The following is a 15,135-nucleotide window of genomic DNA, read 5'->3' on the forward strand; positions in this document are numbered from 1 at the left end:
TACATAAGGACTGGGGATTTGAAATCAGGTCCACATGTTTGCTTAGCATGTATTTTACCCTTGAGCCATCTTTCCATTGCTTTCTGTGAGTTCTTTAATAAGTGATTCGTGTTTTAAGGAATATGAAACATGGCTTAATTAAAACTGACCAGGATGATATAAGATGCAATGTGTTCTATATTTATAATCCCAACACTTGAGAGGTGGAGGCAGGAAAATGTCAAATTTGAAGTCAACCTGGATCATATAGCAAGATTCTGTCTCAAAAAATTGACCAAAGTTTTAACAATTCAGGAGGATATAGAGAGCAGTAAAGAGAATCCAAATATGAAAACAAGGAAAAAACCCTCACAAAACATGAATCATCTTCACCTCCCTGCTTGCCCTCCTAGCATCTCCCCCACCTTGCCTGAAACATGACCTTTCTCCTTCTCTAAGCATCTTGAAGCCACAAGGATCTTGCTCACCAGACTTTACCCGTGCTGTTTCCTTCTTAAATTTTAATGTGCATTTAAATAACCCAGGGGACTTGATCAAATGCCAGGTATGACTCAGTAAGTCTGGGGCATGGCCTGAGATTCTGGTTTTCACAAGCTCCCTGGTGATGCTCACTACTGGCTAAGCAGCACTGGTGAAGAACATACTTTCTGTTCTCCCGGCCAAACCTTCAGTGGTTTCTGAACACACAGGGATTTCATATGTCATCCATGTACACAAAGACACACACACACACACACACACACACACACACACACACACACACACACACACACACACACGGATGCCAGTCAAGCAGCAGATCCTGTCAAGAGAGGACCAAAGTTGCCAGCTCCTTATTACCAATTGTTTGAGAAAGGACATCAAAGGTATGCCAAAGTGTTATTTCTCGGCTGTAAAAGGAAGGCTACTTTAATTTCAAAAGAGAAGGAAGTATGGAGTTTCAGAATAAAAGACAGTGGTGAGTCAGCTTAGCTTTGTGGACAGCTCACTTCATTGATCTTACTTTTAAACTGGAACCATTAAGAGCATTTGGGAATAATTGGCCTGTCTCCAAACTTGCTGGTCTAGAGTCAGCCTTTCAAAGCCTTTCTGACCTTGGGTGGCCGTGACCACAATCCCCCAGAGACTTCTGCCTAGGATGTTTCTACAACTCTCATCAGCCTCTGTAAAAACTGATGGTTTACCTACCTGGAGTCCTAGCAAATGTACTGTGTCTTTCAACTACATTTTGGTTCAACTGCTGGAACATTGCAAGTGCACAGAAAATCTCCAATGATGGAATGAAGACCTACAACAGTGGTTCAGTCTTGTAATCTTTTTTATTTTAATAAAAAGTGAGACAGAGTCTCTTATATTTGGAATAGCACTGGCCTCTATATCTTTTTGGTTTTTACCTCCCAAGATCTGGGATTACAGTCATGCACCTTCACACCTAGTCAGTCTTGCAATCCTACCAAAAAATTTGTAGGTAGGATTAGGGATGATCTTTTGCCATAGAAAATTGTGATGTTATCAAAATGAGAGAGAAAATATGCCTAGTAAACATTTTATGAGCTGGGGTGTTGCTGGTGGTAGTTAACGGCCCTAGATCCCACCCTTAGTCCTCCAGAAATGAATTGCATAGTGTGGTTTTATGAGTAGACAGAGAAGCACATGTCTTCACCTATTCCTTACCAGATGAATTAGTTACCATTTTCATCGCAGTGATTCAATGCCTGACAAGAAACCGATTAATGGAGGAAGGGTTTGTTTTGGTTACAGTGTGACAGGATGTACTTCCTCATGATGGAGGGGTATGGCATTAGGAGTGTGAGGTGGCTGGTCACATTGCATCTGTAGTCAGGAAGTGGAGAGCAGACTGGAAAACCTTCAAGCCACACCCCCAGCAACTCATTTCCTCCAGTGAGGTCCTACTTTGAGGCTTGACTTCCAGCAGGGAATCAAGTGTTCCACCATATGAATATGTGGGGGATATTTTACACTCAAACCACAACAGTGTGTTTGTTTGCCCCTGTGCCTGTTCCTCACCTTGTCTTTTCCCCTCACCTCGTCTTTCCCCCCCCACCCTTTGCACCTGCTGCTTTGTGGGTCAGGTGATGTTCTGTTGTGTGAATCCACTCATCAGTGCTGGGGGGGGAGGTGTTTCTAATTCCTTTCTGAATTGCCTGGTTGAGCTCTTAACCCTTATGCTCTTTAATTTCCTCTGACCACCTGGATTCTGGCTTTAGAAACAGGAATACATAGGAAACCTGCTTTCTTCATGATAAAGTTTTAAATTTTCCTTTTACTTCTATAGCCAGTCTATTACATAGGGTCTGACTTAGCTTGCTCTTCTAAAATAAACAGCGCATGTAGGTTACAGCTGAGAGTTAATCAGAAACTTGCTGGCCACGGAACTCTATTGGGTATAAAGACTGACAAATATTTGCTATTTAAATATGAAATACCAAGTACATGACTTGGCTTGTGCTTTGTAAGTGACTGAAATCCCACCCCCCCTCCTTCCTCATTTCATTTTGCAGTATAGAGACCGAAGCTAGGATTCAGAACATACTAGGCAAATGATTTGCCACTAAGCTGTATCTTTTATTTTGAGATTGACTCTTGCTAAATTTTCTAGGCTGGACCCACTGTGTAGCCCTGGCAATGATTAAACTTGCGATTCTTCTGAGTAGTTGGGATTATGGGCCTAGATTAAATCCTAGGTTTTTTTTTCAGTGACAGTAGTATAAAAACAATAATGTATGGTTCAAGTCTTTAATCCGAGCACTTGGGAGGCAGAGGCAGGAGGATCTCTCTGAGTTCCAGGGCTATGTAGACCCTGTCTCAAAATATTAAAAAAAAACAATAATTTGTATATGAGTGTGGTATGTTCACTAAAACATCTGTGGACAAGTATATCAGTCACTAGTTTATGCTTTTGGGATAACACCACACTTGGTTTTCTATATTGTGCCTTTCTCTTGAGTCTGGCTTCTACTATATATATATTTCCAATGAGAAGCAGAAAAATCGATCATATTTTGAAAAGAAAATAATACCTTACTGAGGAAATGGCACCATTACCCACAAGCAGTCTTTCCTACATATGAAAGTCAAGCCCCAAGTCACACTTAGCTTGAGGTTTTCCCAGAAAAGAAGGAAATCTGAATCACTTCAAGACTTCTTGCTACTTTCAAAGGTCACCTCATAAAGCGGGTTTTGAGTTCAGAGATCTTGTGATGGCATAAGTCCTGAGTTAAGTGTTCATATGTTTAAGGACATTTGCTATCAGTGAAACAGTAGAGAAAATTGCATAAAAGAATTTGACTAAAATCAACTCTGATAGCTTTTGTAAAAAAGAGAAGTTGGCTCCTATACAATGAAGGCATTAATTATAAATGGCACTTCAATCAAATTTCAAGGTATCTGTTGAAAAGCACATTTCAAAGATTTATTAAGGCAAGCACTCCAAAACTCTCAAGTCTGTAATCTAAAGTAATAATTATAGTTATTATATTATTATTGCTTTTGAAATACTGGAATCAAACCCTGGGCCTCACCCATGCTATACAACTGCTCTACCACTAAGCTATATTCCAAGTCTGGTACGTCTCTGACTTTTTTGCTTGTACATGTATATACTGTTTGTTTATGCACATTCACATGTATGTGGTGCACATGTATGACAGATGTGGCAAATGGCAGGAGTCTTCCTCAATTATTCATTGAGTCAAGGTCTTTCAAATGAACCTTGATCTTGTTAATGTGGCAAGCCTAGCTTCTAAGCACTGGGATTACAGATGGACGGTCACATGCATTGGCATTTATGTTAGGTTCTGGGTATCCCAGATCCAGTCCTCAGCTTGGTGAGGCAAGTTTTCATCTCCCCTGATTTCTGATTTTTTTAATTTTGTATTTAAATTAGAAACAATCTTATTTTACATATCAATCCCAGTTCCCTCTCCCTCCCATCTTCCCAAAGCCCTCACCGACCCCACCCATCCAATCCCCCGGGAGGGTGAGGCCTTCCATGGGGGATCTTCAAAGTCTGTCACATCATTTGGGGCAGGGCCTAGGCCTCCCCCATGTGTCTAGGCTGAGAGACTATCCCTCTATGTGGAATGGGCTCACAAAGTCCATTCATATACTGGGGATAAATACTTTTCCACTACCAGAAGCCTTAAAGACTGCCTATGTCCCGGGAACCTAGTTTGGTCCCATGCTGGTTTCCCAGCTGTAGGTCTGGAGTCCATGAGCTCCTCCTCGTTCAGGTCAACTGTTTCTGTGGGTTTCCTCAGCCTGGTCTTGACTTCTTTGCTCAACACTCTTTCCTCTCTACAACTGGATTCCAAGAGTTTGGCTCAGTGCTTAGCTGTGGGTGACTTCTGATTTTTTTTTTTTTTTTTTGGTTTTTCGAGACAGGGTTTCTCTGTGGCTTTGGAGGCTGTCCTGGAACTAGCTCTTGTAGACCAGGCTGGCCTCGAACTCACAGAGATCCACCTGCCTCTGCCTCCCGAGTGCTGGGATTAAAGGCGTGCGCCACCAACGCCCGGCCTGATTTTTTTTTTAATGTAACAATTATTTGGTCTTTAGTTATATGTATAAATACAGCTACCTATATAATTTGACCATTATATGTTACAGAAATTGCAATCCCACATTCCTTCCACTATTTCACAAATTCACTAGGCATTTAACTTGTATAAACTTAATTCAAAATATAATCAACATATTCTTTGAATGCTTATTTGAAATTGAAGCAGATTTTTCTTTGAGATAGGCTAGTCCAGGCTAGTCCAGGCTAATCCAGGCTAATCCAGGCTAGTCTTGAACTCACAGTGATTCTTCTGCTGCAGGTGTGAAACACGATGGATGGCACCTACACAACTCTCTCTCTCTCTCTCTCTCTCTCTCTCTCTCTCTCTCTCTCTCTCTCTCTCTCTCTTCCTTCCTTCCTTTCTTTTTCACGAGATTTTCTTAGTGAAAGATATCTTGAATGCCTAGTGATGTGTGTGTGTGTGTGTGTGTGTATCTGTGTGCATGTGTACAGGTGCCTGCAGAAAACAGAGGCATTTTGAACTCAGAGCCTTGTGATATATAATATGGTGCAAAGATTGCTTTTCTAATGAATCAAGTAGTCTTAAGTGGGAGTGATGATAACAGACATATTAGCTAGGCCTGAGCAATATAATGAGATTCTGTCACAAAATATAACAGTAAAAAGTGGGTGGTGCATAACCTTGGTGTTAGAGCATTTGCCTAGCATGTTCAAGCCCCATGTTCAATACCCAGAAAGGCAAAAATTAATAGTAAACCATTTAAATATGCTAAAATTGATAGGTGCTATGAAAAACGATATTTCCAGATACAGTTATCATATGTGGACTTGCACTCATGATATACTGGCTAGCACAAAAGTGCTGTTCTTGTGGATCCTGTATTCTAAATGGGAGTGATGATAAAAATAAGCATAAGGGCTGTGCCTGGTGATGTAGGCCTGTCATCCCAGCTGCTCTGGTCTAGGATCCCAAGCAACAAATTACCTAAATCTAAAAATTTATTTAGAGGGTACTTGTCTTATGAGCAAATTCAGGCACAGGGTCCTAGGGTAGAAGTCTCTGTTGCTGAGGACCCAGTGCAGTACTAAGGGATGATATCACTGGGAGGTAACATCAGAGCATAGCTAAGGGGATCATTGCAGCTATCTAGAAAGAAGCACTTTGTGCAAAGGGGCCAGGCAGTGCACAACCTTAAAACAGGAACTTGTCTGACTGGAAGTGTATGTCTAACAGTGAAGAGGCCAGTCTGTTTGTGAGGAAGGAATACGGAGAGGAGGTGAAGTTCTGGGGCACATACTAAGCTCTGAAGGTCTTTGCAAGGATTTTTGCTTTTGTCTAAGTGAAATGAGGAACCATGTGATCTATTAGTCACTGAAAAAAATTGAAGGTATTTAGGGAACAATTAAATGTGAAAATGTGCACATTAAAATGTATATTTTAAAGTCTATTTATGTATTTTGGTTTTCCAAGACAGGCCAGGGTTTCTCTGTGTAACAGCCCTGGCTGTCCTGGAATTCACTCTGTAGACCAGGCTGGCCTCAAACTCACAGAGATCCACCTGCCTCTGCCCCCCAAGTGCTGGGATTAAAGGCGAGCCACCACCACCTGGCCACTTGAAATCTCTTAAACTAAGTGTCTTAAGCTTGCATATACTTAGCATTCTATTATCTATTCATATTTACTCATTTTTATTGTTTTGATAAAGGGTCTTCTGTACTCGGGCTGGCCTCAAACTTGTTATGTAGCCAAGGATGAACTTGAACTCCTGATCCTCTTGCTTCTACTTCCTGAGTGTTATTATTGCCTGAATATTAATATTCTAATATTATATACTGGTTTTGTTTTTACATTTAATTATATGTTTGCTTGTTTGTCATGTTTGTACATGTGTGGGTGTATATCATTTACACAAGCCATGAAACACATGTGGAAGTTGGAGACAATTTTTAGAATTTGACTTTTGCCATGTGGGTTCTAAGTAAACCAAATTCAAGCTGTCAAGGCTAGCATTGAATTTGTGAAAACTGTCCTTCCCCAATCTTTAAAACTCTAAGATTATCATATCAGTGTTTGATACTACACCTGGTTTAATTCTAAAATGTATACTGAATTAAAAATAAATACTGTAATGTCTTGTTTAAAATGCCTTATGATTTAGACATGCAATGTCGCAAATGCTATTACTTTGGACTTTTACTAGTAAATACTTTGAGGGCTAATGTATACCATTGTTATGTCATGTCTCGGATTTTCTTTTGCTTTAATGAAGTCTTGATAATTCTTCTCTTATCTTCCTTCCAAAGGAAACAATGCAGTTTGTTACTTGATGCTTTTGTGACCTTCTGTTTATTAAAAAGCTTTGCTTGTTTGCTTGTTTTTTTTTTGTGTGTGTGTGTGTTAGATTAGTGGGTGAACTTTATGTGAACAAGAGTAGATTCGGCCTTTGCTAAATATGTGACTGGTAATGCTTAACCACTCTTCCTCTTTGAGTTTAGAGACATTGCAGTGTTTCAAGTGCCTGTCACTGTGCTGGGCATAGATCATGGCATCTAGAAGATGCTATTTATATATTTGTTAAACAAGTGCCCATTTCATGGCATTTCTTTTATTTGATTTTAGAGACTTCGTGTGTTGCCCATCCCTAGAGTACTGGCATTTTTAAAAGACTACCTCCCAAAGGAAGTGGGCAACCTCTGCCTAAAGATATGAGCTGTTAATGGTTAAATACCGAGTCAGATAGAGTTATTTTAAAGAGAGGAATTTTCCCAGAGAGCCCCCTTAAGCCACATCAATGGACAACTGTTTACTCTGCTTTATCATCAGGCTACAAGGGAGTTGAGGAATTAAGAGTTGTATTTAGCAAATAGCCTCTGGATATAACATCCATAATTCTTTCTACTTTCAACTCTCATGCAAAAAGTAACTAGAGGCATTGGGTCTACAGTGATTCCTACTATTATAGGCAGATGCTGGAGTATGGAATTTATCCACTGGAATTCTTAAGAGTGTTTTGTCTTGGAGCAAGGAACTGGACCAGGGACATATAAGATAGTGGTGGAAACAAAGGGTAATTTATTAAGGAATAAAAGCTTGGGCCTGAGCTGGAGAAAGATCAAAGGCTCAAACAAAGAAGCATGAGAGCTGTGACTCTGTAGGTCATTTACACAGTTTATGCCTTTCTTTACATTTGTACATGATGGGCTTTTCTCAGACATGCCCTAACTTTTTGTTTTTCTAAGACAGAGTTTCTCTGTGTAACAGCCCTGGCTGTTCCGGACCTAGCTGGCCTTGATCTCACAGAGGTCTGCTTGCCTCTGCCTCTGGAGTGTTGGGATTAAAGGCGTTGCCACCATGTCTGGCTATGTATTTTATGTATCCTTTGGTGATGATAATGGGTGTTCCAATGTTTTTCTGTCATTAACTGTAATCGATCCACCCCACTCTTCTGCTACTTGATAAGCCTTAGACTATTTGATTAAGTGTATTATTTGTGAAGACTTAAAAACTGCCAAACGATACAAAAATATGTGTATAGTTTTCAGTCTTTCCCTATACTTCTTATATCTCAAAGACCTGCCACAGTTGTGGCTGGAAGGTGAGGAAGCGTGGCTTCTAAGCTGTCAAAATGTCAAATGTCAAAATGTCAAAACAGCAGCCTTTTGTCAGTGTTAAGGTTTAGTTGGACTGTCTGTGAGGAGGCTCAAATTTCCTTTTGTTTAGCTTGTGGTTTCCACACTCAGGAGAGACTGGTACAGTAAGGTATGTAACATTCACAGTCATCCGAGAAAACCAGAGCTGGGCACAGGTTAAAGTGGCAAAAGCAAATTTTATTCAAGACTAGTGTGAAAAAGAGACCCAGTCACACAGCCGGCCTCTGTTGTAAACATGCTACGGATAAGTGGGGGTTTATAGTCAAGGAACATAGAGCCCACAGATAATACCAACTTGGGTGAATTCTGGCTGTACTAACCTCACAAGGTTCTTGCTGAAGGTAGGCCACACGAACCGATACCAAAGGTGGGGACCGAAGGGAGGGTTTGATTGTGTATACATGAGCTCTTGCTAAACTGCCTTTAGCAATTGCTAAACCTGGAGTTTAAAAAGATGAACACACATAGGACGTAGGCCAAAGAGAAAGTTCAAAAGTCTGACTAAAGTTTGGCTTCAGCAAGGATCTTTGTCACAGGGCCCATCTATTCAAACGTGCTTGAACAGGGTTAGGTAGAGCATTACGCTTGGACCCAGAATTATCGAAAGCCTCTGTTTAGTTAGTGACCGAAGTATAAGGTCAGGCCCCAAAGCTATCTTGAGGGTAGCCCTTTCCATCTCGGTAAACCTTTCCATTTTTCTTTTTATCCTCTGAACTCCAGCAGGAGATAGGACGACAGCTCATTGCACGTATGTCCATGCAGAACATCTCTTGCTCCAATGAGACTAAAAGAGAGTTCATTCTGATGCAGATTTGAGTACACACCGTTTAGGAGTACAGTTTTAGGCTTCCCAGAATTACACGCTCAGTTGTGGAAGAGGTTTACATGAGGTCTTATAGCCATAGAATAAAAGACCATAAATCAATACATTTGCCAAATGCAGGGAAAAAGACACCAGGCACGCAGACTACAGCACAGACCGAAAATCTCTCGCGGATGATATTCTTCCTTTTAGTATTGCTGAAAACCTAGTCATTGGCTAAGCTTAACAATACATTCCAAACGTTTTACATAATAGCCACAGCGATGTTAGGTCAACTACAGAGGTTGGTAATAAGCGGTTTTTAAAGAACCTAAAAATAGTCCAAGATAATTTTGGCTACTGATCATTCATCTCTCCACAATGGCAAAGTTCTGTCATTCATTCTGAACAGTCTTCGACACAGACGTGGCTTTTCCAGGGGACATGACTTTACAGTAAGAAGGAGCTATTTATTATGCTTGCACCGCATAAGCTAATTCTCCAGTCCGACAGAGGTTTACACTGCGGGGGAGGAGGGGTGCAACTCAGATGGGTCGCACAGGCCCCGCCCCGCCGCACTTGGCCCGCCCCCACCCTCTCATTGGCTGAGATGCTCCACGCAACACGCTGGCGACCCCGGCGTGCCCTCCCGGCGGGGCGGGACTCTAGGCGCTCGAGGCGGGGCGTGTGCGCACGCGCAGAGGAGCGGGTCTGTGTCCGGGCGGGGGAGGAAGGGGTGGTGTTCCCGGTTTCCCGGGTTACCTGAGGGGGCGGGGGTGAGAGCTCGCGCCGGCGGGGCAGCTGTGGCGAGTCGGGATTCTCTTGAGCCGGCGAGAACGCGCCGCGGACCACAGAGCTGAGGTAAAGGCGGCCGCGGGCTTCTTGGAGGGTCGGGGTCTCGACCTCAGCAGGGCATGGCGGGAAGGTGGCGGGTTGCCCGGGCGGGGTCGCGCCGCGCTGAGGGAGCTGACGGAACCGCTGGCGTTCCGAGCTCTCTCTGCAGGGCTGGGGCTCGCCTGCGCTCGGAGCTCTGCACCGTTCCTGACTGAGGCACTCCCGGGCCCCGCGGACTGTGGCGGCGGCGCGGACCCCGCACTAACTTTCCTTGGCCGGCTGGCGCGGCGGGCCGGTGCCCTCAGGGGGCGCTTCACCTCAGGGAGCGCTTGCCCGGCACCGCCGCTACCCTCAGCCTGCCGGGTCCTCTTCCTCAGTGGCAGCGGGAGCTGACGGGTTCCGGGCGTCCCACCTCGGGCCGCGGGGCCCATCTGTCATTCCCACCCTTGTGCGCCCGAGTCCCTTCCCTGCCCGTGACACCTGCTGCGGGACCCCGCACTCGACCCTCCGCGGTTCGCGCTCGTCTCAGGAGTGGTGGCTGAGATGCTAATGTAAGGGGCATGACCCAGGGAGACCCCACTGCCACTGCCCAAAGGCCCAGGGTTCAGGGAGTCGAGAAAAGCGTCCTCGTCCAATCCTCAGAGGGAAAAACAAAACAGCAAAGCATTCTCGATGCTCAGCCTAGCGCACACAGCCAGTGACAGCTCTTGCTTGGTAGTTGATGGGGTGAGGAAAAAAATTTAAGGGTGTTGACTCGTGTTGAATACACATTTGCGTTGAATTGTGACCTGTGTTTCCTTAAAGAAAATTTTGCATTTTCCCTCGGGTTTAACAGATTGATATGGCACACTGAATTGAGGTTTTCTTCCTGAAGGCTGTTGGCTGGTCTGCCGTAGCATTTAACTTCCACACCTGGAAAATTTAACTAATAAAAACGTTGACTCTTAGCCTCTACTAATGTAGTTAATTAGTAGGCAAGATCTGTTTTTAAAGAGCTTTGCAAGTAACTTTTCTGCTGATTGCTCTTTGCTGTCATCCATATCATTGAATATAGATATTCAGAGAATTTAGGAGAGGGCCTAAGGGGAAAATGATTTTTCGGAATTTAGTTTACATTAAGATACTTTGCAGACTCTAAATTACATATATAACATATGTGTTTAGTAAAGATCTGTTAGGTACCTATTGTGGGCCAGGCACTTTGATAAACAGATAAACGGAAGATGCATCCTACTGGAGGAGTAAATTAAATACAGTATGCCTTGTCAGATGATGTTAAGGACTATAGAGAAAAAACAGGGAAGAGAGAAGACAGGGAGCCAGAAATGGGTTGCAATTTGATTAGCGGTAGTTAGGAAAGTCCTGCTAGAGAAGATGACATTTGATCAACCGGAAGGAAGTGAGGGGTGATCCATGTTCTTTTCTGAGGGAAGGGTGTCTAGTGAGAAGCTACTTGCATAAAGCCCTGAGGCAGTAGTGTGGAGACTGGAGTGAGAGCTGGAGTAGAGTTTGACTGTGTTGGAGCTAGCTAAGTATGAGATGTAGAGTACTGACCTATTAGAAGGTTAAGAGATCAGATTGTGAAAGGCCTTGTAAGCCTTTGTAGGGAGAGGAGTCCTGTTTTTTAATGCAAAATGATATAATCAAATTTGATTTTTCAAAGAGGCTATGTTATAGCTAGTTGGGACATATACCTCCTTTGGGGGAAAGGGTTAGCAGGAACAGAAATATCAAAACCTTGTCTAGGGATATTGGCATAGTGCTGTTCAGAAATGATATAGGAATTGGTGCCTGTGGTGAGAGGTTATCGATTTTTGAATAGCTTATATGTAGAGATGAAGAGGACAGTAACAATTTTGTCTGTATCAAGAATGACAAAATAGAGAGATACTGAGAGTTTTATGAGAATAATAGGCTTGATTGGGAGGTTAGGTTTTAGGCAATAAAATTAAATATCGAAATGAAGATTATTCATAGTAGACATTAGTGAATTTCAATTGCAGAAACTTTTAGTGTTGCCTTGACTGTTCAGGAGATTAACAATTTTGCCCATAAATTGACAGTTTTTATTGGGAATCAAACTCAGTACCTTGAGCCTGGTAGGGAAATACTCTCACTGAGCTCTTCCTCTGGCTTCATACTCATTTTCTTCTTAATTCTTTTGAACCGTTCTAGTTATTCACATTCCCAAATGTAGTTTTTGTTTTATTTGTTTGAATTCAGTCCATGAGTTTATTATTTTTACTTGTACAGAAAGCCATGTAATATGGAACTCCAGAGTATCTTTTATAGCCTGCTGCTATATTTAACTTGAACACCTTTATCTGATTTCTCTTTTTTTTTCCTGAATTATCTTCAGATGCCCCTTAAAAAGAATTTAAGTCCTAGAAATGTTATCAAATGTGGCTTTTCTTAGCCATTTGTGAAATTACAATGTAAATGACCTGAATTTTTTAATGCTTTTCTAAGTCAGTAACAAATAGATTATTATTTTTTTTAAAGATTATTTATGCTGGGCATTGGTGGCACACACACTTTAATCCCAGCACTTGGAAGGCAGAGGCAGGCAGATCTCTGTGAGTTCAAGGCCAGCCTGGGCTACAGAGCAAGTGGTAGGATAGGCTCCAAAGCTATACAGAGAAGCCCTGTCTTGAAAAACAAACAAACAAACAACAACAAAAAGACTTATTTATTTATTATGAATACAGCATCCTGCCTTCCATGTATATCTGCTTGCCAGAAGAGGGCACCAGATCTTATTATGGGTGGTTGTGAGCCACCATGTGGTTGCTGGGACTTGAACTCAGAACCTTTGGAAGATCAGCCAGTGCTTTTAACCTCTGAGCCATCTCTCCAGCCCCCAGAGATTATCTTGATTCTTTTGTTTCATTATAGATGACTTGAAATAAATGGACCATCACATTCTAAATGAAGACTTTTTTTTAACATCAGAGTATATTGTATTAGACCAATATACTTTGGTCTATAAAACTTGATGGAGCACCTCTGTAGTCCCAGCTACTTGGGAGACTGAAGCAGGAGAATCACATGTTCAAGACCAGCCTGGACATCTTAACAGCTTAGTGAGGCTGTCTCAAAAATGAGAAAATGAGGTTGAGGATGTGGCATGGTGGTAGAGTGCTTGTCTGACATGCACAGGGCCCTGGGTTTAATCTTCAGTACTGTGAAAGAGAACAACAACAAACTGATATCAGAAAATATGTGACTCTCAGTCCTGAGGTCTGTACTTCATAATGAAGAACCAGAAAATAACTAATATTTTATAATGAATTTTCAACATATCTATCCTGAAAGTATATAAAACTCTTTCAGACTAGTGAGTAATTATAAACTGATCTTGGAGTTAGGTGGCTATATTCTCATTGGTATTACTTTTGCATTGTTGTTACTCATCAGTGCCATAGTGCCTTTTATTTCCCTTGGCCTGGCTTATAGTAATTGAGAGAGTTCTGATACATTGGGAAATTTAAATACTAAGTCTAAGTGATAGAAAAAATAGAATAAGGAATAACTTTAAACAATAATGCTTAGAACCAAGTATCTTAGTCAAAAAAGAAATAAAATTACTTTCCAAAAGGCTAGTCATTGTTCCATTCAAATGTTAGTCTTTGAAACCAAAACCCACGTGGTGGATAAGAAAATGAGAGCTTCTAGCTTTTTTAAATAAATGGAAAAAGTAGATGAACAGTAGAGATCTGTACACACAGAGAGACATGTTTATAAAACTGTTTCTACCAATCTTTGAAAAGTAAAGAGCTGTTTATATATTAGATTACTACTTAGCAATTAAGATATGTGTTATAGATCACAAAACATATGCTACATGTAGAAAGCCAGACACTCACTCTCTCTCTCTCTCTCTCTCTCTCTCTCTCTCTCTCTCTCTCTCTCTCTCTCTCTCTCTCAGTACAACCAACCAAAAAGCCACCATGTACTTTGTAGTTCCATCTAGAAAATGTTCTCTTATCTGTAATGGCTGGAAGCATATCAGTGGTGGATTGGGTATAGATAAGGTAAGGGGAGGAGGCACAGAAGGGAGGGATAACAAAGATGTACTGGGAAACTGCAGGGAGTGATAGACAGGTTTCACTATCTTGATTATGACCATGGTTTCATAGGTGTACTCATATGTTGAAACTGAGCAAATTATATAATATAAAGATGTACATTGGGTTATATGTCATGCCAATTACACCTTTATAAGTGATATTTAAAAGCCCAAGCTGTAAAAGACAGAGGAATTTGAAATACATATTATCAAATGAAAGAAGCCAGTCTGAAAAAGTGTGTACTTAATTTTTCTAACTATGAGACATTCTGGAAAAAGCAAAGCAAAACTTGGAGACAGAAGATCAGAAGTTGAAGAAAGAGAAGAATAAATGGACAGAGAGCACAGAGAATTTTTAGGGCAGTATGATACTCTAATGGTGGGTATATGTTGTTATACATTTGTAAAAACCTGTTATATGTACAACTGTGGGCCTTCATGTAAACTTTGGCTTTGGGATGAGAAGGATCTGTCAATGTAAGTTTGTTGGTAACAAATGTATCTGTAATGTAGGATGTTTATAGCCAGAGAGGATATGCCTTTGTGGAGTCAGCTATGTATGATTTCTTTTTACCATTTGATTTTGAGGTAAACCTAAAATTGCTCTATAAAAGAAAGTTATGTTTAGAGAGAGTAGAAGATTTTGCTACAAACTTGAAGAATTGCCATTTTGTTTGCTTGTGTGTTTGTTTTGAGTCAAGATCTACCAGTATTGCCCAGGCTGCCTGGAATTTGTGACCCTCCTTCCTTGGGTGCTGAAATGAAAGGTGTGCACCATCATGTCTGGCAAGAATTTACATTTCAAAATTGAAGTATTAGGAGGTAAAGCTGAGAAATTGTACATTGAAACATTTGACACTGATGCTCAGAAAAAGTATAAGCCAGATTGCCAAGTACTTCATGATTCATGATCAGAAAAGAAAATACTGATTACTAAGACCTATTCAGTTTTTAAGAACAAGTCAATGATCTAATCTCATGCTCACTTTACCAAGGTTAGCATAATAACAGCATATTTTTATAGCATTTTATTATGTATAGAATACATACCCAGTACTTTATTTAAACTTCAAAAAGTGTCCCCCAGGATAAGTTTAGGATGGGAACAATGTCATCAGTACCAATCTTAGCGTAATGGGATAAAGGAAAGAGGAATAAAAGCAGGCTTTGAAGAGTATAAACTGGGTGAATGGTGATGCTGATTGCTCTTAATTTTTAAAATACAGGAAAAGGAAATGA

At 41.3% G+C, this 15,135-nt stretch overlaps 2 protein-coding genes across 5 annotated transcripts in view; one reads left to right on the plus strand and one right to left on the minus strand.

Moving 5' to 3' along the window:
- Nucleotides 1-10,542, minus strand: part of LOC121143533 (rabphilin-3A-like) — a 59,440-nt gene extending 48,898 nt beyond the window's left edge. The window contains exon 1 of the mRNA XM_040755611.1: nt 9,756-10,542. Coding sequence (XP_040611545.1) covers nt 9,756-10,258 — 503 coding nt within the window. The 5' untranslated portion in view covers nt 10,259-10,542. The remainder of the gene's footprint in view (nt 1-9,755) is intronic.
- Lyst (lysosomal trafficking regulator) overlaps nt 9,757-15,135 on the plus strand; it is a 165,957-nt gene continuing 160,578 nt past the window's right edge. For all 4 annotated transcript variants that reach the window (XM_040755607.1, XM_040755606.1, XM_040755610.1 and 1 more), the window contains exon 1: nt 9,757-9,854. The gene's annotated coding sequence lies outside the window, so the exon portion shown is untranslated. The remainder of the gene's footprint in view (nt 9,855-15,135) is intronic.

Source organism: Mesocricetus auratus, unplaced genomic scaffold (assembly GCF_017639785.1).
Source record: "Mesocricetus auratus isolate SY011 unplaced genomic scaffold, BCM_Maur_2.0 Super-Scaffold_100013, whole genome shotgun sequence".
In the NCBI taxonomy this organism is placed as follows: Eukaryota; Metazoa; Chordata; class Mammalia; order Rodentia; family Cricetidae; genus Mesocricetus; species Mesocricetus auratus.